The 22,283-nt window shown below is 39.7% G+C and overlaps 1 protein-coding gene across 1 annotated transcript in view; it reads right to left on the reverse strand.

Annotated features, from left to right (window-relative positions):
- MYO1D (myosin ID) overlaps window positions 1–22,283 on the reverse strand; it is a 378,012-nt gene that overhangs the window by 211,349 nt on the left and 144,380 nt on the right. The window contains exons 14-15 of the mRNA XM_053568857.1: window positions 21,693–21,825; window positions 7,616–7,782 (exon numbers count right to left, since the gene is read on the reverse strand). Coding sequence (XP_053424832.1) covers window positions 7,616–7,782; window positions 21,693–21,825 — 300 coding nt within the window. The remainder of the gene's footprint in view (window positions 1–7,615; window positions 7,783–21,692; window positions 21,826–22,283) is intronic.

Below are 22,283 nucleotides of genomic sequence, written 5' to 3' on the forward strand. Positions count from 1 at the left end.
CCCTCCTCCCTCCATCCCTCTTTCTGCTTCCCCCCCCATAACCTTAATTGTCATTAATTGTCCTCATATCAAGATTGAGTACATAGGATTCATGCTTCTCCATTTTTGTGATGCTTTACTAAGAATAATGTCTTCCACTTCCATCCAGGTTAATACGAAGGATGTAAAGTCTCCATTTTTTTTAATAGCTGAATAGTATTCCATGGTATACATATACCACAGCTTCTTAATCCATTCCTGGGTTGGTGGGCATTTAGGCTGTTTCCACATTTTGGCAATGGTAAATTGAGCTGCAATAAACAGTCTAGTACAAGTGTCCTTATGATAAAAGGATTTTTTTCCTTCTGGGTAGATGCCCAGTAATGGGATTGCAGGATCGAATGGGAGGTCTAGGTTGAGTGCTTTGAGGTTTCTCCATACTTCCTTCCAGAAAGGTTGTACTAGTTTGCAGTCCCACCAGCAGTGCAAAAGTGTTCCCTTCTCTCCACATCCACGCCAGCATCTGCAGTTTTGAGATTTTGTGATGTGGGCCATTCTCACTGGGGTTAGATGATTTCTCAGGGTTGTTTTGATTTGCATTTCTCTAATATATAGAGATGATGAACATTTTTTCATGTGTTTGTTAGCCATTCGTCTGTCATCTTTAGAGAAAGTTCTATTCATGTCTCTTGCCCATTGATATAAGGGATTGTTGGCTTTTTAAATGTGGATTGAGTTCTCTATAGATCCTGGTTATCAAGCTTTTGTCTGATTGAAAATATGCAAATATCCTTTCCCATTCTGTAGGTTGTCTCTTTGCTTTGGTTATTGTCTCCTTAGCTGTACAGAAGCTTTTCAGTTTAATGAAGTCCCATTTGTTTATTTTTGTTGTTGTTGCAATTGCCATGGCAGTCTTCTTCATGAAATCTTCCCCCAGGCCAATATCTTCCAGTGTTTTTCCTATGCTTTCTTTGAGTATTTTTATTGTTTCATGCCTTAAATTTAAGTCCTTTATCCATCTTGAATCAATTTTTGTGAGTGGGGAAAGGTGTGGGTCCAGTTTCAGTCTTTTACATGTAGACATCCAGTTCTCCCAACACCATTTATTGAATAGGGAGTCTTTCCCCCAAGGTAAGTTCTTGTTTGGTTTATCAAAGATTAGGTGGTTGTAAGATGTTAGTTTCATTTCTTGGTGTTCAATTCGATTCCAAGTGTCTATGTCTCTGTTTTTGTGCCAGTACCATGCTGTCTTGAGCACTATGGCTTTGTAGTACAGACTAAAATCTGGTATGCTGATGCCCCTAGCTTTATTTTTGTTACTAAGAACTGCCTTAGCTATACGGGGTTTTTTCCGGTTCCATACAAAACGCAGAATCATTTTTTCCAAATCTTGAAAGTACGATGTAGGTACTTTGATAGGAATGGCATTGAATAGGTAGATAGCTTTGGGAAGTATAGACATTTTAACAATGTTGATTCTTCCCATCCATGAGCATGGTATGTTCTTCCATTTGTTAATATCCTCTGCTATTTCCTTTCTGAGGATTTCATAGTTTTCTTTATAGAGGTCCTTCAACCCCTTCGTTAGGTATATTCCTAGGTATTTCATTTTCTTTGAAACTATGGTGAAGGGAGTTGTGTCCTTAATTAGCTTCTCATCTTGACTGTTATTGGTGTATACAAAGGCTACTGACTTGTGGACATTGATTTTATATCCTGAAACATTACTGTATTTTTTGATGACTTCTAGGAGTCTTGTGGTTGAGTCTTTGGGGTTCTCTAAGTATACGATCATGTCATCAGCAAAGAGGGAGAGTTTGACCTCCTCTGCTCCCATTTGGATTCCCTTTATTTCGTCTTGCCTAATTGTATTGGCTAGAACTTCCAGCACTATGTTGAATAGTAAAGGTGACAGAGGACAACCTTGTCTGGTTCCAGTTCTAAGAGGAAAAGCTTTCAGTTTTACTCCATTCAGTAAAATATTGGCTGTGGGTTTGTCATAGATAGCTTCAATCAGTTTTAGAAATGTGCCACCTATGCCTATACTCTTCAGTGTTCTAATTAGAAAAGGATGCTGGATTTTATCAAATGCTTTTTCTGCATCTATTGAGAGGATCATATGATCTTTATTTTTGCCTCTGTTAATATGGTGGATAACGTTTATGGACCTGCGTATGTTAAACCAGCCTTGCATCCCTGGGATGAAGCCTACTTGATCATGATGAATGACTTTTTTGATGATAAGCTGTAATCTATTGGCTAGGATTTTGTTGAGAATTTTTCCATCTATATTCATGAGTGAGATTGGTCTGAAATTCTCCTTTTTGTTTGGGTCTTTTCCTCGTTTTGGTATCAGGGTGATGTTTGCTTCATAGAATGTGTTGGTGAAGATTCCTTCTTCCTCAGTTTTTTGGAATAATTTCTGCAGTACAGGAATAAGCTCTTCCTTGAAGGTTTGATAGAATTCTGGAGTGAAGCCATCTGGACCAGGGCATTTTTTAGTTGGAAGCTTTTTTATTGTTTCTTTGATCTCAGTGCTTGAAATTGGTCTGTTCAGGAGGTCTATTTCTTCCTGGCTAAGTCTAGGGAGAGGGTGTGATTCCAAATATTGATCCATTTCCTTCACATTGTCAAATTTCTGGGCATAGAGTTTCTGGTAGTATTCAGAGATGATCTCTTGTATCTCTGTGGGATCAGTTGTTATTTCCCCTTTATCGTTTCTGATTGAGGTTATTAGAGATTTTACTTTTCTATTTCTAGTTAGTCTGGCCAATGGTTTATCTATTTTATTTATTTTTTCAAAAAACCAACTCCTTGTTTCATTAATTTTCTGAATGATTCTTTTGTTTTCAATTTCATTGATCTCTGATTTGATTTTGGATATTTCTTTTCTTCTACTGAGTTTAGGCTTAGATTGTTCTTCTTTTTCCAATTCCATAAGATCTCTTGTGAGATTGTTGATGTGCTCTCTTTCTGTTTTTCGAATGTAGGCATCTAAAGCGATGAATTTTCCTCTCAAAACTGCTTTTGCAGTATCCCACAGGTTTTGGTAGCTTGTGTCTTCATTGTTGTTATGCTCAAGGAAGTTAATGATTTCCTGTTTTATTTCTTCCTTCACCCATCTGTTATTCAACAGAAGATTGTTTAATTTCCATGCCTTTGGGTGGGGTTGAGCATTTTTGTTAGAGTTGAGTTCCACCTTTAGTGCCTTATGGTCTGAAAAGATACAAGGTAAAATTTCAATTCTTTTGATTCTGTTGATATTTGTTTTGTGTCCCAGGATATGATCAATTTTGGAGAATGTTCCATGGGGTGATGAGAAGAATGTATATTCTTTATCTTTGGGGTGGAGTGTTCTATATGCGTCTATCAAGCATAGTTGTTCTAGGGTCTCATTTAAATCTCTTACATCTTTGTTTAATTTCTGTTTAGAGGATCTGTCCAGCTCTGTAAGAGGTGTGTTAAAGTCCCCTGTTATGATGGTATTATCAGATATCATATTGCTCAGACTGAGTAAGGTCTGCTTCAAAAATCTGGGAGCATTTAAATTGGGTGCATAAATATTTAGAATTGAAATGTCTTCTTGTTGTAGTTTTCCCTTGACCAATATAAAGTGACCATCTTTGTCTTTTTTGACTTTAGTTGCTTTAAATCCACATGTATCTGAAAATAAGATTGCAACTCCTCTTTTCTTCTGAATTCCATTTGCCTGAAAAATTGTCTTCCAACCCTTGACTCGGAGCTTTAATTTGTCTTTTGAAGCCAGGTGTGTTTCTTGCAGACAGCAAATGGATGGCTTGTGTTTTTTAATCCAGTCAGCCAATCTATGTCTCTTCAGTGGGGAATTCAAGCCATTAACATTTATTGAGATAATTGATAAGTGTGGTAGTATTCTATTCGTCTTATTTGATGAGAGTCCATTGCTTAGTTTTATCTTTTGCATCAGTGTGGAGGTTAGGTTCTGTCCTTTGATTTCTGAGTTCTTACTTTGCTGCTGATCCATTGTGGTGGTCAGTGTGCAGAACAGGTTGAAGTATTTCCTGTAGAGTTGGTCTTGTTGTGGCGAATTTCCTCAATGTTTGTATATCTGTAAATGATTTGATTTCTCCGTCAATTTTGAAGCTTAGCTTAACAGGGTACAGAATTCTGAGATGGAAATTGTTCTGTTTAAGTAGATTAAAGGTAGATGACCATTGTCTTCTTGCTTGGAAAGTTTCATTAGAGAAGTCTGCGGTAACTCTGATGGATTTGCCCCTGTAGGTCAACTGGCGCTTACTCCTGGCAGCTTGCAGAATCTTTTCTTTTGTCTTGACTTTGGACAGGTTCATCACAATGTGTCTTGGAGAAGCTGGGTTAGAGTTGAGGCGACCTGGGGTCCGATATCCCTCTGAAAGCAGTGTGTCAGAATCTTTGGTGATGTTTGGGAAATTTTCTTTTATAATATTCTCTAGTATGGCTTCCATTCCTCTGGGGCATTCTTCTTCCCCTTCTGGAATTCCTATAACTCGTATGTTGGAACGCTTCATAAAGTCCCATAATTCTGACAGTGAACGTTCTGCTTTCTCTCTCTTCTTTTCTGCCTCTTTTACTGTCTGAGTGATCTCAAGAACTTTGTCTTCTACCTCTGAAATTCTTTCTTCTGCATGGTCTAACCTGTTGCTGATACTTTCCATTGCATCTTTAAGTTCCCTAATTGACTGTTTCAGTTCCTTCAGGTCTGCTATATCCTTTTTATATTCTTCATATCGTTCATCTCTTATTTGATTCTGTTTTCGGATTTCCTTTTGGTTATTTTCCACTTTATTAGCAATTTCCTTCATTGTTTCCATCATTTCTTTCATTGTTTTCAACATGTGTATTCTAAATTCCCTTTCTGTCATTCCTAACATTTCTATACTGGTGGAATCATCTGCAGTAGCTACCTCATGGTCCCTTGGCGGGGTTGTTCTGGACTGGTTCTTCATGTTGCCTGGAGTTTTCTGCTGATTCTTCCTCATGAGTGATTTCTTTTATCTGTTTCCTTGCCCTAATTTTCCTTTCACTTCCTCTTGCTCTTTAAGTTCTTGTGCCTGTGGACTAAGGGTTACAGGACCAGAAGGGTGAGAAGGTTGAAGAGCAAAAAAAGGGGATGAAAGAAAGGAGGACCAAGTGATAAGAAAAAAAGAAAGATAGAGAAAGGAGAGGGGGTGGGTATAAGGAATATTGACAAAAAGAAGAGAGGCACAGAAAGAGGGAGACAGGGCAATATAGGTGTACAGTAGGGTACTTTGACACAACCTTAAAAAACCCCACCTTCTGGGGGTGCCCAGTTGTGTGGTTCCCTTGAGGTCAGCAGCTCTTTGCTAACCTGATCAGACACAGTACCCCACCTCCACCAAGTAGAGAGGAAAGACAAAAATGCTATAAATCAAACCAAAAGAAGCAAACAGAAAACTTTACGGGGATAAAATTGGGTGAAAAACCAAATTATATCGGTAGAAACACTAGCAAAAATGAAGTTGAAGTTATTGAAAAAGGCAGCAATGAGAAATTATAATTAAACTAGGAAAATTGAGAAAGAAAAAGGTATCTGTGTGGAAAAGATTGAAATTAAAAAAACAAAAGAACATCAGCAACGTCAAAATAAACAAACAAAAAAAACAACCAAACAAAAAAAAAAAGAAAAAATACACAACCAAAAACAAAGCAGTTTGTATATGTTATTGAATATTGTCTGGGCAACACGTGGTCTTCTGGGGTATGAGATGTTAGTCACAGTTCTGACACGACTGGAGGCTGCTGATTTCTCAAACCCCAGCAGGTAGACACCCTAAATCTCTCTTCAGCCTACTTAAAAGGCACTTTGAACTTGTAAACTTGCTGAGCAGAAGCTTTCCCAGCTTTCTCGCTGGAATCGCTGCTGAGGTGGCTATCCACTTACCCAGTGTGCCAAAATCGGTCTCACTCTGCCCCTGAGGGTTAGGGCTGCAAGGCGGCTCAGACCCCACCCTTAGGCTACTTGGTTGCTGGGTTACAAGCTCCCACCCGTTTCTAGCTCTGCCACCCTGAGGGCGGAGCTTGCTGGGGCAGATCACTGACAATGGATCCGTGTGACCCACCGCCAAACACTATTAGCTCCGTCTAGCTCAGCGGCTCAGACTAGGGCCCTAGACAACGGCCAAAGTTCTCCGCACTCCCGCTCAGGCCTTTCCCAAGGCAGTTCAACTCAGTGCCAAGTCCAAGGACATCAAAACAGTTCACAGGTAAGGCCTTTCTGGTTTGCAGTCTCGCTGCTACTGAACTTACAGTTGTGGGCGGGTTTAGACGGATTGAACACACGCGACCACTTGCCGGTTTTCCACTGTTTTAGTCCTCCTCTTGGGGTCCAGAAGTCTCTCGCTGACTCCCTGTATCTTCATAGGAGTGATGATAGGCAGTTCCCACCAGCCAGAGATGCCTGGAGTCCTATCTCCCCAGACTCACGGTGCCCAGATGCAAGGAAGCTGTTACTCAGCTGCCATCTTGCTCCGCCTCCCCCACCTGGCTATTTTTTGTTATTGTTGTTGGTAGTTGTCATTGTTGTTTAGCTGACCTGGGCCGGGTTCGAACGGGGCAGCTCCGGTGTATGTGGCTGACAGGGGCTAAGCCTATTATTGTTATTTTCATTTTATTATGAGGAAAATGAGGCATGGAAAGGTCATGTGATTTGCCCAAGATTACGTAACTAAAAAATGTCAAAGCCAGGAGTCAAATGAGGTAGACTGAAGATACCTGGTTCGAATCTTTACATCTTTTGTATTAACTTGGATGGAGTTGAAACACATTCTCCTTAGTAAAGTATCACAAGAATGGAAACGCAAGTATCCAATGTACTCAATACTAACATGAAGCCAGGAGATGAACTAATATACACTCACAGTAAGAGAAAAACTCAATTCAATTCAAGATGTCGGGAGGGGAAAGGAGAACGGGGAGAGGGGAAGAGGGAGGGGGAAGGGAGTTTGCCCACTTAATGGGCACAATGTAAGGGTATATGGCACACCAAGATGGGTGTGGGGCACAACACAAGAGGGACTCTACCTAACAAATGCAAACACTATAACCTATATCCTCGCATTAATCTGAAAAGAAAAAAAATAACAGGTAGATTGATACCAGGGCCTGACAATTACTAATACCAGTAATGATAAGCAGCATTAATTATCTATTTTGTGCCGGGTAGCTAGGCTTTTTATTTAGGTGAATTTAATCCTCACAGTGCCGTATGCAGTGTTATTATACCCACTTTCCAGATGCAAAGACGATATCAAAGAAGTTAAATTCTGGCCCACAATCAAACAGCAAATAGATGGCAGAGCCAGGATTCCAACCCGCCGTGACTCCAAATCCATGCTCTTTCTATTGTATGATGATGACCATATTTCCCTTAGAAAGACTAGACTTTTCCCCATGGTCCATAAACTATGAACTCAGGGACTCTAGTTGATTCTGGGAAAGTTTTTCGTATTTGTAGTTTCCATAACTCTTTTTCTATCTCATTCAACAAATATTTACAGATTGCCTAATATGCGCTGATGCTGGGCTGCGTTGTCACGTGTGGGGAAGACTCCGCCATTCTCAGTGAGCGGCGAGGCGTCTCTGCGGAGCCTGTCCTCACCTGTGAAGAAACTTCTCGTAGGTCTGGCGGAAGGCAAACCCTGCCCGCCGCACTCTCACGTTTTCCAGTAGTCCCAGATACTCCACTTGATGCCGGCAGCGTTCCTCATCGAATATCTGTGGCGACTTCTTCTCATTGGGTTTGATGCAACGTACGTAGTAAGGTTCCTGAAGGAATACGATAAATCAGCAGATGATAAGATACGCTGGAGAAAATTCCTAGACTGGGGACACTGACATGCCATCCATGTTAACTGTGTCAAACTAAGCTCAGCGCCTCTAATTTCTCGGGCATACACAGTGAGTAAAGCAGTTATTCTTCCTTTCTCTTCAATTCAAGGTTAGAAATTCTCATGCATTCAGCTAAATTTTTGTTTTATTGTATTTTAGGCTTCATCAGGAATAGGAGAAAAGGGATAAAACCAGGAAGTAAATAACTGAGACACATAAACACTGAGTTTTTTTGTATTTATGAAAACCTGGCTGAAATAATTGGAGTAATTTAATAGAAAAAGGCAGTCATTGTAGGAAAGATCAAATGGGATGAAGAATGTAAAACATTAAGGTTATGGTACACAGTTAGTGCTGCTTTAGTGCCACACATCATCATCATCATTATTTTTATTTATTTATTTATTTTTTTTGTAGAGACAGAGTCTCACTTTATGGCCCTCAGTAGAGTGCCGTGGCGTCACACGGCTCACAGCAACCTCTAACTCTTGGGCTTACGTGATTCTCTTGCCTCAGCCTCCCGAGCAGCTGGGACTACAGGCGCCCGCCACAACGCCCGGCTATTTTTTTTTTGTTGTTGTTGCAGTTTGGCCAGGGCTGGGTTTGAACCTGCCACCCTCGGCATATGGGGCCGGCGCCCTACTCACTGAGCCACAGGCGTCGCCCCTCATCATCATTATTATTGGATTATTTTGTACTTTTGAAAAAGAGATTAAACTTCATAGGCCAGTAGAAAAGTTACAAAGAGGCAACAGTGATTCTATGAAGGAGCCCAGCTAGGAATTCTTCCTTCTGTGCCAACTAAGTTTCGTATCATGCATTAGATCATAGCTCCTTTTAAATACGATACCACGCTTGGCGTGGATCCTAGCACACTGAAGATAATGAATTAATTATCATTGGATGAATCAGAGAGGTCAAATGTATCCTACTTATAAGCACAAGGAGTTTCTTCTCTTCTCTGAATCTGTTATTTATCAACACACAAATGCACTTTAATTAAGATACAGAATCCTCTGTAGTTAAATCAGGCAGTTGTGAGCCCCACTGAGGGCTAGAGGTAGAAAGAAGTAATAATTTACGAATGAGAGATTTGAAGAATGTAAATTTACTTACATTTTGAACAGAGTAACAGTTCTCAACACCTTAAAAAAGAAACTCTAGCTGGATATTTATCATGTTAGTTCAGTGGTTCCCAATCTTCCTAACGTCTCCTAATGCCGCGACCCTTTAATACAGTCCCTCACGTTGTGGTGTTCGCTAACTATTAAATTATTTTCGTTGCTACCTCATAACTGTAATTTTGCTAGTGTTATGTATGAATTGTAATGTAAATATCTGATATGCAGGATGTATTTTCATTGTTACAAAAGGGTCGCAACACACAGGTTGAAAACCGCTGTGCTAGATGATAAAAAGTAATATCGATTTCGTCTTTTTTCTTTTCTTTTTTTGAGTCAGAGTCTCACTTTGTTGCCTAGGCTAGGGTGCCAAGGCATCGGCCCATCTCAAAGCAACCTCCAACTCCTGTGCTCAAGCAATCCTCTTGCCTCAGCCTCCAGAGTAGCCAGGACTATAGGCGTCTACCACAATGCCCAGCTAGGGATGATTTCTTCCTTTTTCTAAGTCCTGCTGTATTAGTTTCCTATTGTGGCTATACAGACTATCAGAGATTTAGCGGCTTCAAACAACACAATTTTATTACATTCCTGGAGGTTGGAAGTCTGAACTGGGGTTCACTAGGCTAAAATCACGGTGTCAAAAGGGTTGTTACTATTTTTTCTTTAGGGTTGCTACTTTCTGCAGGATCCAGAGGAAAGCCCATTTTCTTTTATTTTCCACCTTTTACAGGCTGCCCACATTCCTTGGCTTACAGCCACCTTCCATCTTCAAAGCCAGCTATGGCCAGTTGAGTCTTTCTCGTGATATCATCTCCTTGTTTCTGACTTTGCTGCCTCCTTTCTCCCCACTAAAGACTCTTATGATAAAACTGGGCCCACTTTTAACATATCCACATGTACGGGCATCCCCTGTGGCTATGGTATAATAATTCTTAAACACACATATATTTATACACATATAGTCTTTCCCCCTCGTTTCTAGCATAGAGCTTCAAAAGCCTTTGGAATTTTTTGTTTATAGAAGTGTTTTTTCTACGCTAATGAGGTGGCTCAAGGCCAGGACCCTAGATACCTTAAAATGGGAGCTGGTCACCAAAAACCTCCATATAATGAGAGAGCTGGAGCTTTCAGCTGCTTGACCTCTGGGGATGTCAGGAGGACTGGAGATCTAGTTTAATTATGTGGTCAATAATTTAATCAATCATGCATAATCAAACTCTGATAAAAAACAAAACTAAAGACACTGAGGCTAGGAGGAGCTTCCGGTTGGTGGACATATCAATGTGCTGGGAGGATGATGCCCATCCATTTCCATGGGAGCAAAGCTCCTGCCCTCCTGCCTTCCAGACCTTGCCACCCCATATATCTCTTTGTCTGGCTGTTTATTTGAATCTTTTAGAATTAAACTATGTTAAGTACTGCATTTTCCTGAGTTATCTGAATCATACTAGTGAATTACTGAACTTAAAGGGAGTTCATCGGAGCCTTCAAATTTGTACACAGATTGTACAGAGTTTCAAGTGTCCTGGGGACCCAACTTGCAGCTGGTGCTTCTAAAATCAAGGGTAGTCTTACGCGAAACCTATCCTTTAACTCAGGGTAGTCACTGTCAGAAGTGATAGGATACCTAGCTGATGCCAAAAAGTTGGCGCTGCACTGTAGGGGTCACGATTATGCCCAGCACACCTGCCCTTTTTTTTTTATCTAGTCGTCTATGGGAGAATGGAAAACACGACCATGCTATTTAGCAGCACCTTCCAGTAAATGGTGGAGCCTTGAATCTGGCTGGCCTTGTGAAGTGCTTCAACCAAGCAAATGTGGCAGAAATGATACGTACAGGGTTACTTCTGGAGACTCCTCCCCGAGTGGCTCTGCCCTCTGGGATCACTTCTTCTCATGTGTGAAGAAGCCCAAGACTAAAGACTATATGAAGCCAGGTGTCCAGTCGTCCAGACACAGACTGAGTGGGATCATCTTAGTCCATCGGCCCAGCTGGCCGCAGCTGCTTGCTGAGTCCAGTAGAACTGCCCAGTCAACCCCTTGAGTCAGGATGAATAATACACTGTTGTGCCATCAAGCACCACATTTTAGAATGATTTGTTGTAGATTGATAGGTAACTGATATCTCTTTCCCTATTCTGGAACATCAGCCCCTGGATTAGATGTTAAACTTTGATATATTTAAGCAGAGGATCAATATTATTATAAAGCACAAGCAGAATCCTACTTTATGAAAAATAGTGATCAAATGCTCACTAAATCTGTAACAGTTTTCACATCGACCATTTATATTGGGGGGGGCAGTTGCAGCTCACTTTTAAAAAGGGTTTATAATAGTAAATTTTAAAACAAACTTAATAGGATGGAGAAGTGAGGGAGACAGCACTGTTTTCTTGAAGATTTTCTACGGATTTCCTTGAATAGAGTGCCTTTGATTGCTTCGTGAAAAAATAAGAAAAGTGGCACGGGGGACAGTAATATCAAAATGCGACTTCATCTACCTGCATGTTTTGGTACTGGTATAATAGAATACGCATGATGCAGAATCAGGATAGTTGGGGTATTAGTTGTTTTGCTATCAACTAGCAATGATAAAGTCTCTCTGGACTTAATTAGCTAATTTATGAAATGAGAATATTAGGGCTTTCAGTTTGAGTAATGACAGACTAGGGAATTGAAACTGACACCTGGGCTGGGGATGACTAGAAGAGGTAAACACGACACAGAAAACATTCGCCTACAGACACTGGAGAGCTAACAAGACTATGGAGAATCGCTGGGCCAGAGTCCAGGAGAGGAGGAAGCCACAGAGGAGAGCCCAGGTTTGACACGGCCTTTTTCCTGAGGGGATCTGCCAGCTCCAGAGGAGCGGGCGTGGTCTGAGTAGTAGTTTTGGCAGCTTCAGGAGACTAGTGGGCAGGTTAGGGATTAGGACCTGAAAAAGAGGAGTCATAGGTAAATGCCTCTCTCTGGGATCCTGCCACTAGGAATCAGAGTGAACCAGAAGCAGGTAGTCCTTCACAGGGACCAGAGTTCAGCTTTGAATCACTGCAGAGCTTAAAACTAGAAGAGCTGATTTGGAATATTATTGCTCAGAGGTACCTAAAGGAAGCAAAAACATTATCCCTGCAGAAAAATGACACAAACGTGGGCCTCCAATTATTTCTATAAATGATTTTGCAAATACAACATTTGCAACAAAATTAAAAATAACCAGACATGTAAGGAGCCAAGATAACATGAATTAGGAATAGCAAAATAACACATAACATTGACAGACCCTTCCCAAAGCAATCACCAGATTCAATGTAATCCCCATTAAAATACCAACATCATATTTTCAAGATTTGGAAAAAATAATTTGTTTTGTATGGAACTAGATAAAACCCCGTATAGCCAAGGAAATTACTAAGAATTGCTTATTTTTAATAATAAAAACAAGGCTGGGGACATCAACCTACCAGACTTTAGGCTTTACTACAAGGCCATAGTGATCAAAATAGCACGGTATTGGCACAAAAATAGAGACACAGACATTTGTAACCTAATAGAAAACCATGAGATGAAACTAACATCTTAGAGCCACCTGATATTCGATAAACCAAACAAGAACATACGCTGGGGAAAAGAATAGTTTTTTACTATTCTATTACTATAGATTTTTTTACTAAATACTATTCCTATTTAACACATGGTGCTGGGAGAGCTGGAAAAGCACATGTAAAAGACTGAAACTGGACTCATACATTTCACCACTTACAAAAATTGATTCAAGATGAATAAAAGATTTAAATCTAAGGGAAGAAACAATAAAAATCCTTGAAGAAAGTGTGGGGAAAACACTTGAAGGTATCGGCCTGGGGAAAGACTCTGTGAAGAAGACTCCAGTAGCAATTGCAACAACAAAAATAAACAAATGGGACTTAATTAAACTGAAAAGTTTCTGTACAGCTAAGGAGACAACAACCAAAGCAAATAGACAAACTTCAGAATGGGAAAAGGTATTTGCATATTATGAATCGAACAAAGGCTTGAAAGGTACAGTGAGTTGGTCTGAGCAACCAGAGTTCTGAAGGAGGGGAGACAGAATGGGCAGAAGAGAGAATAGCCAAGAATGTGCTAAAACGGATGAAAAATTAAATACAAATTAAAGAAGTCTCACAAACTCTAAGCCGATAAAAAGAATCCACACCTAGGCACGTCACAGTATAACTTCCAAAAATCAAAGAAAAGCAGTCACACACAAAAAAATTACCTTCAGGAGCAAAAAGTAGACTGACGGCTAATTTCTCAAGAGAATCTATGGATTCCAGGAGACAAAGGAATATTATGTTTCAGGTGCTGGAAGATATTGCCAATTTAGATTTCACACTGAGCAAAAATATTTTTCAAGAATGAAAAGAGTACGGATGGGTCAGCGCCTGGACAGTGGTTATGGCACTGGCCACACACACCGAGGCTGGTGGGTTTGAACCCAGCCCAGGCCTGCTAAACAACAATAACAACTGCAACAAAAAAAACTGCTGGGTGTCGTGGCGGGCGCCTGTAGTCCCAGCTACTTGGGAGGCTGAGACAAGAGAATCGCTTGAGCCCAAGAGTTTGAGGTTGCTATGAGCTGTGACGCCATAGCACTCCACTTAGGGTGACACAATGAGGCTCTGTCTCAAACAAACAAACAAAAAAAGTATAGAAATGTTTTTTGGTAAACAAAAACAAGAGGATTTTTCACCATCAGATCTCAAATATAACAGGGTGAAGTTCAGGTAGAAGAAAATGATCCCAGATGAAAAGCCAGTGATACAGGAAGAGGAAAAAAGAAATAATAAATGAGCGTATAAATACACATGGATATTGACTATGTGCGTGTGTGAGTGACATGTAATTAAAATATATGACCAAAATAGCAAAGTTAGGTGGAAGGTAAATGGAATGAAAATGTTTTTGGCTTTGCTTTGTCCAGGAAGGGGGTAAAATTAGCAAATAATATTAGATTTTTATATTTAGGAATAATAGTATAATAAGTCAAGTAACCACGAAAACGATAGGATGATGTAAATCTTGCAAAATAATACAGGGAATAAACAGAATAAAAAGTAGGTGTAACGGTGGGGGAGGGAAAAGGGTGCCTTCTTAAGTACAACTAAACTTTCTGACGCAAAAGACTCATAGGCCACACTTGGCACCAATCTCCTGAGAAAGGAAAGAACACAGCTTGCAGCAGGCTGTCAGTGTCCTTGTCACAGTCCACAGAACAGTCAGGTGGCAGCTCACATACAAGGAAATGAGATTCCCACAGGAGAGGTGTGGGAGGTGCTCTTGGCTTAGAACCCTTTGGTCCCACAGGAGCCAATACCTCTTAAAACAACTCTGAAGACATAGATTCCAGGGTCCCTGCAAAGGACATGCTTAACACACAGTTGCTGAGCTCAGGCAAACCCAAAGGACGTTATCCTCACCAGACGTTTATCGTTTTCCTAATATAGATGCACTTTACCAACAGGGTAATTTTTACCATGAGTGATGTTGCTTAGTGATATAGATGATCTATATTTTACTAGGTTACCAGGGGAACGGAGCTCAACATTTAACTGAGGTTGTCAAGCAGAAGGAACAGTTTTACCTTTTGCCCACAATAATCCATCTAAAAGGTTAGAAAGGAAAGAAAAAGACATACAAAAGAGTCACACAGAAAGCACCGAGGAGATGGCGGATTTAAATGGAAGATACAGTAACTACATTAGAAGTAAATGGACTAAATGATGCATTTGATAAATAAAAACTGTCAGAATGGAGTAATATTACTTATGAGAGACATACTTGAAACACAAAGACATAGAAAGATTGAAAGTAAAAAGATGAAAAAGATATACCATGCAAACTCTAGTCAAAAGCAAAGCTGGCATAGTTGTATTATTCATGCAAGGCAGATTTCAAGGCAAAAAGCAATATGGAAATAAAGGGAGCTGTTTCATAATGATAAATGACTCAAACGCATGGAGATACAGCAGTTTTAATTTGAATAAGCTTAATATATCTCCTATATATTTAAAGAAAAAAACTGAAGGTACAATGAGGACTAGTAGACAAATTCAGAATCAAAGTAGATTTTAACATACCTTTCAACATTGACAAGACAAAGAAATTAGCAAGAAAATAGAAAAGTTGGGACAACATGATTCACAAACTTTACATGACGAACTTGTATAGAAGGCTGAAGGTAAATTATTTTTTAATGCAAACAAAACACATACGTGAAGCAAATCTAGCACATTTCCAAGTATTAGCTAGAAATCAAAAGCAAAAAGGTAATTAGAAAACCCCATATGTTTGAAAGTTATAAGAAGAAATACACTTCTAAATAACCCTAGGTCAAAAAGAAAATTATAACGTGAATTTAAAAAATATTAGGGACTGAAAAATTAGTAAAATTATGTGGACAATCCGATCTTAATAGAAGGAAGGCACCATCTAAGTAGTGCAAGTAACTTTACTAAACAGAAACCAGTCGAATGGAATTTTACCAAAATTGAGCGATTATGGGCAGGAAGTGGTAGGAACGGGTGAGACACTGATGACCAACCAGGAGGTTGGGGAAGCCTTTTCATCGTGTTTAGAAATATAAGTTTTCAGGTAAGGAAATTTAGTGGAAATACTTTCTCTCTAATCAGTATTCTGTCTCGATTTATAAATGCCACCTCCTCTCTCCTTTATAAATATCCAGACTGACTCAACCTAAGAAATCATAAAATTGGCAAGTTCTGAGTTTTTATAAAGGTTAATTTGCAAAAGTGAATAGTGATCTTATTCTCTTTAACTTTTAAACTTGTCTTTCCCTATATTTTATGTGAAAAACATGTATATTAATTGGAAGGCCTTATTTAAATATATCTATTTAACCTGCTTTGAATGCTGTCACATAGAGTCAAGGCAAATTCAAGCTCATTTAATAATTTACTGACCATCTGCTTATGGTACTTCATTAGGTAACAAAAGGTATACGAAATTAATAGAACCCATTTTCTGTATTCAAAAGATTTATAATCTAGGTGGGGAGACAGGATGTACCCTTGAAACACTATGTGGACTCGGGAGAGGACAGGTGGTGAGAATAAGATGGAGTCAGGCAGGCTAGGGCCTGCACGACACGGCAGGTCTGGTTGTGTTAGGACCTACATGACTTCACCTCTTGTTCCCAGTTCTTACTGTTTCCTAAATTTGACTCCCACCCTAAAGATGCTCATCTTGAGTAGTTTAGGAGGATTGATTTAGGAAATTAACTTTTGAATTAGAAATGTTGTAATAGGTCACTGAGTTGTGCTGATTATTTAAAATTAAGAGTTAAAATGGTCTTTGCTTTGAACTTTTAACTGTGATTTTGGAAATAGAAGAACACAACAGTCTTGGAAGAGGCTATTCTCTTCCAGAATTCCTGTCCTTCTGACAAAGTGTGGTGCACCTACCCCCGTCTCTGCATATTGACTGACAGTGACAAGTGGCTGGACCCTCTTTATCTGGTAACACTCAGAGGTGGAGTCAGGGACTTCTACTTCTGGTGATGGAAAACTAGGCAATGCACATCAACCTAAGGTGCTAGACAAAATATGGAAAAGTTTTCTTAAACTCATCATCAAGCTAAAAAGATAGTGTGGAAATAGCTGGCCAAGACTAGAATCCAAAAGAGTGAGGCCACCCTTCAGGGCTGCTTTTGCCCCAGGAGCTACTGTTGATTTGGAAAAGGCAGTCACAAGGCTGAGCAGAGCTTTGGACCACCGTGGGGCTAAGCGGATGAAGCAGGAACCTGAGGCTTTGGATGACGAGCTGTGCTCTGGTCTCTAATCAGAAATAACTAAACCTGGGACTTACAAGTGAAGGGGAAACAACTTGGCCCTTCTGGAGACGGCGACCCATCACTGACCTACTAGAGGTCTTGAAATGGGATGAAGTGAGCCCACACTATCAGAGTTGGTCTGTTACAAACTTTTGCCTTCAACTTTTCTATTTCCTTATGCTTACATGTCACTAATAAACAGTATCTATCTGAATTCTTATTCTTAAATCTGATTTGACTTTTTTTTATCCATTTGTGTTCAATGTAGTTACTCATACATTTGGGCTTACTTCTATCATTTTAATTTGCCTCAGCTTTCCCATGTTGTTTTGTTATCTCTTTCCTGTGTTTTTTATGGAAGATTCTGTTTTCTTAATTTGCCCTTCCCCCACTAGTTTGGAAGCTATGATCTCTATTTCTATTCTTTTCTTTTTTTTGTAGAGACAGAGTCTCACTTTATGGCCCTCGGTAGAGTGTCATGGCCTCACACGGCTCACAGCAACCTCCAACTCCTGAGCTTAAGAGATTCTCTTGCCTCAGCCTCCCGAGTAGCTGGGACTACAGGCGCCTGCCACAATGCCCGGCTATTTTTTGGTTGCAGTTTGGCCGGGGCTGGGTTTGAACCCACCACCCTCGGTATATGGGGCCGGCGCCTTACTCACTGAGCCACAGGTGCTGCCCTTTTTGCCATTTTTTTTTTTGGGGGGGGGGAGTGGCTTCATATATCTTTATAAGCTTTCTACATAGTGTTATTTAGATGTGTCTCCTAAAAGCAGCACGTAGCTAGATGATTACACTAGGAAATTTTCACAGGAATTTTTAACTCACTGGAATTGAAAGTTATACAATAGTTTTATTCTTTTCCTGAACAACTGATGGCCTTAAAACACTGGAATTACAATTACACACACCCTTCCAACTTATATGCCATTGTTCTTACACTATTTAATTCTAATTTATCTTTTTCATGTCACAAAATATTGTTTCACAGACTGAGTTTATTTATATGTACTGGGGTCTGGCATGGTGGCTCGCACCTGTAATCCTAGCACTCTGGGAGGCCGAGGCAGGTAGATTGCCTGAGCTCACAGGTTCCAGACCAGCCTGAGCAAGAGCAAGACCCCCATCTCTAAAAATAGCCGGGCGTTGTGGTAAGTGCTTGTAGTCCCAGCTACTTGGGAGACTGAGGCAAGAGAATCACTTGAGCCCAAGAGTTTGAGGTTGCTGTGAACTATGACACCACGGCACTCTACCAAGGGTGACAAAGTAAGACTCTGTCTCCAAAAAAAAAACAAACAAAAAAAACCCTCTTTTCTTTTTATATGTGAGAATTTCATTTAGTATGTTCTTCCTACTGCCTAATGTACATCCTTTACAATTTCCTTTATTTAGGTTCTCATGTTAGTAAACTCCTTATCGTGCTTTTGTTCTTGAAAAATCTATTCCCTGGGGATAGAATTTTGCTTTACAGTTATTTTCTCTCAGCCTCATTGTCATTCCTTTAAGTTAATCTGTCTTTTCTCTGGCTGCTTTTTAAGATATTTTGTCTTTGATGTTTTAGGATTTCGCTAGGTGTCTACATGTACATTTCTTTTAATTTTTCCGACTAGGGACACACTGGACTTCTTGATTGAGTAGAGACTTTCAAATATTCTTGAAATTCTCAGGAATACTCATTCAAATTTTGCCCTACCCTTTTTCTCCCCTCCGCCTATAACTCCTACTTGATGCATGTTAGATCTTTTCATTTTATCTTCCACGTCTCTTTTCTATGTTTCATTTCTTGGTCTCTAAGTGCAATTCTGCATAATTTCTTCAGTTTTTATTCTTATTTCCTGATTTTCTTTTCTTTACTTTCTTTTTTTTTTTTTTGGTAGAGACAGAGTCTCACTGTACCGCCCTCGGGTAGAGTGCCGTGGCGTCACATGGCTCACAGCAACCTCTAACTCTTGGGCTTACGTGATTCTCTTGCCTCAGCCTCCCGAGCAGCTGGGACTACAGGTGCCCGCCACAACTCCTGGCTATTTTCTTGTTGCAGTTTGGCCGGGGCTGGGTTTGAACCCACCACCCTCGGCATATGAGGCCGGCGCCCTGCTTATACAAAGCACTACTATACTGGAGTTTTCTTTTTTTTTAATTTTTTTGTAGAGACAGAGTCTCACTTTATGGCCCTCGGTAGAGTGCCATGGCCTCACACGGCTCACAGCAACCTCCAACTCCTGGGCTTAAGTGATTCTCTTGCCTCAGCCTCCCAAGTAGCTGGGACTACAGGCGCCCGCCACAACGCCCAGCTTTTTTTGGTTGCAGTTTGGCCGGGGCTGGGTTTGAACCCGCCACCCTCGGTATATGGGGCCGGCGCCTTACTGACTGAGCCACAGGTGCTGCCCTTTTTTTTTTTTTGGGGGGGGAGTGGCTTCATATATCTTTATAAGCTTTCTACATAGTGTTATTTAGATGTGTCTCCTAAAAGCAGCACGTAGCTAGATTTCCCACCTGTATAGTCCGTTTAGTCTATTTTTGTTTATGGTGAACACCAATTATTTAGATTTATTTCCATCATTATATTTTATATTTTCTAAATGTAATATTTTTCTTCTGCTTCTGTCTCTTTCCTCCGTCCCCTTCCTCCTCCTACTGGACTGAAGCGTGGTCTATATTCTTTTGCTTGCCCCGTTCCCTTCCTCCTTCCCTCGCCTCCACACAATACACACAGATTGAAAATTTGGGGCACAGACTGCCAGCATAGCTGCCTACCTTGTATCCAACATCATCTTCCTATTTTGAAACAGAATTCTTTTACCTAGCTGGGTGCACTGCTGACCCAAACGAATGCACTTCCCAGCTTCCCTGGCAACTACACGTAACAAACGGGCTACAGCCTTCCAGGAAGTCTCTTTAAAAGGGAAGTTCCAGCTGTCACCTCAGACCAGAAGGACAAATGCCAAGCACCACGTCACTACAGCAGGAGGACAGAAGGAACCTGGGTCCCTACTAACCTTGTGGAGCTACCACACCAGCCCTAGGACACCTTCTTCTGTACTTCATTTACAGGAGAGAGACATAAACATCTCTCTTATTTAAGCTGCTGATATGAGGATATCTTTTATTAGAAGCTGAATGCAATTCCTGATACAGAAATTACAGAAGGTTCAAGAATTTTATTTCTTTAAAAGGCACACTTAACTACTAATCTTAGAAAAGAAAACAATGTTTCTTTCTAGTTAATTAAATCCAGCTACATAAAAAATACATTTCATAAAATTCCATGTTCACCTCTGCTTCTTGTGTCACATGCCTTCCCTCCAGGGTCACTTTTCTTCTTCCTGGAGGAAGCAGGTTGCAGCTGGCAGGCATAGAGAAACTGAGACACGGGAGTGAAGCATTCTAACAGCATTCTCGTCGTCGGTACCAGGGTCCTTACTTTTGCCTTTCTACAGATTTGATTACCCAAGCCAACAAACTGTGCTTATTGGTGGTCACTTGAGTCCAAAGAATATTGACAAAAAGGGATAGAAAGCTACTGAACAGATGTGTTCCTGTGGTATTTGCCTAATTTATCCATAGTGAAGTAACCAGAAATGGTATAGATTGAAATTCTTAGAGAGGAAGTTGATTGAAAAAAAAATGATAATGAAGAAGAAACGACATAGAAAAGAACCACAAGAGAAAAGATAAAAATGAAGAAACTAAAAATAACGAGGCCCAGAATGCTGCCTAATTTATCAAACTTGTCAACAGCAGCAGTTAAGAGTAGAAATTTTTTCTTTAAGGAAAAAAACAGACCAAAGTTATCAAGTAGTACCAGTCCCCAAAGGAATAATAAAAAAGCAGGAATAAATGTCAATAATATATCTTTATATTTGAGTTTTAAGAGGAAGGCCTAAAGACACTACTTATAAACTGAAATTCCTCTTAAAACTCTCTGGTCATTTTCTATTTAGACACAACATATGGATGGTACATTCTCCAATTCAACTAAAGTTTCTGTTTACTTATTTAAGCCAGGCCCTGTTTCAGCACATGGCTACAGTTCATTCTGCCAGGCATGCTCCACTTTATATATTTTTTAAAATCTAAGATTTTCCCCTTGACCATGACTCTAGAAGAGAAAGCTCAGATTTAAGAAATACATGTATCTGGCACACAAATAATTATTTCACCCAGGCAAGTTTAAAAAAAAACAAACACAGGAATGTAATTCTATTATAACATTCACTTTAAATATATATGCATTCCTCAATTTAATTATTAATAAGTATAATTACTTACAAAATAAATCATAGCTAATTCTCTATAATATGCCAAGAGATGTCAAGAGGGATTCTATGAGTTCAAATGGATATTTACATTTTTTCAGTATTAATTCATTTTATTATACAAAATGCTACTCAACTCAAAGTGGAAAAGCTAATTTAAAAAAAAATGCAAGGGGAAAATAATTTTAATATCTTCTTTCTTCCGTAGCAGCAAGCCTTTTCTAACAAACTTTCTTTAGTGCAAATACTGTAGGCTTGAATTGCACACAGTTAAACAACAAATTAAAACACCACCACCAGAGATAACTTCCTGGTATTGAGCTATTTCTCACTTTTCAAAATTATACACAGACTTTGAGCTCACAGCTCTGCCTGGTGACTCTCCAATGGGACCATTTATTTCAAAGACAGGAAAATGGTGCCCAGAAAGGTATGGCTAGAGCTATGGGAACCATCTGTTTGCCTATGGCAGCCCGTACTCCACACCACTGACATCTCCAATACGGAGAGACACAAAGCTTATGATTTCCTACCATGCACCCAAATACCATACACATCTCCCCCTGCAGAAAAGATACCCTGCTACTGATTCTTTATACAAAGTCAAATAGTAAATGGATATTTAGAAAAGAAAATAATTACCTTTGATGCAAGGTTGTCTACTAAAGCAATCATAGAATTCTTAAACAGAGTAGCCGCTGTCAGAGGTCGCTTGGTCACCTCCGTAATGCTCAGTTTGCCTTCAGGCCACATATTCTTCAACACAGGATTTGAACTGAGAAGCACAGAAAGAGTAAATGTTACATTCAAGTAAGTGGAATAAAAACTGCTAAGCAATGCTGCTGAACTGTATCCTGAGAATTTATAATTGGAATACAGACTGAACTCACAAGGCCTAATTGAAAAAATGATTCCATCCAGAAAATTATGCTGAAATATAATGACAGATACTGCACCAAAAATTGAGATCTTTTTTCAAACTAGAGCATATTTAGAAAATTCTTTTAAAGTGACATCTATATTATTATTATTACCTAGGATCCCCAAATAGTTAACATGGCTCTTACTATAATAAACATAAATGAATTGATTTTTGTGTTGTTAAAAATAAGGACAAACCACGAGAAGGAAAATGATTCTCAATGTCAGGGCAGAAAACATGAAAGTGAAAACATTTTCTAATTAAAACAAATATTCATACAGAATAGGTAACACCAGAAAAAGCCAGTTCTC

Source organism: Nycticebus coucang, chromosome 18 (genome assembly GCF_027406575.1).
Source record: "Nycticebus coucang isolate mNycCou1 chromosome 18, mNycCou1.pri, whole genome shotgun sequence".
NCBI lineage: Eukaryota > Metazoa > Chordata > Mammalia > Primates > Lorisidae > Nycticebus > Nycticebus coucang.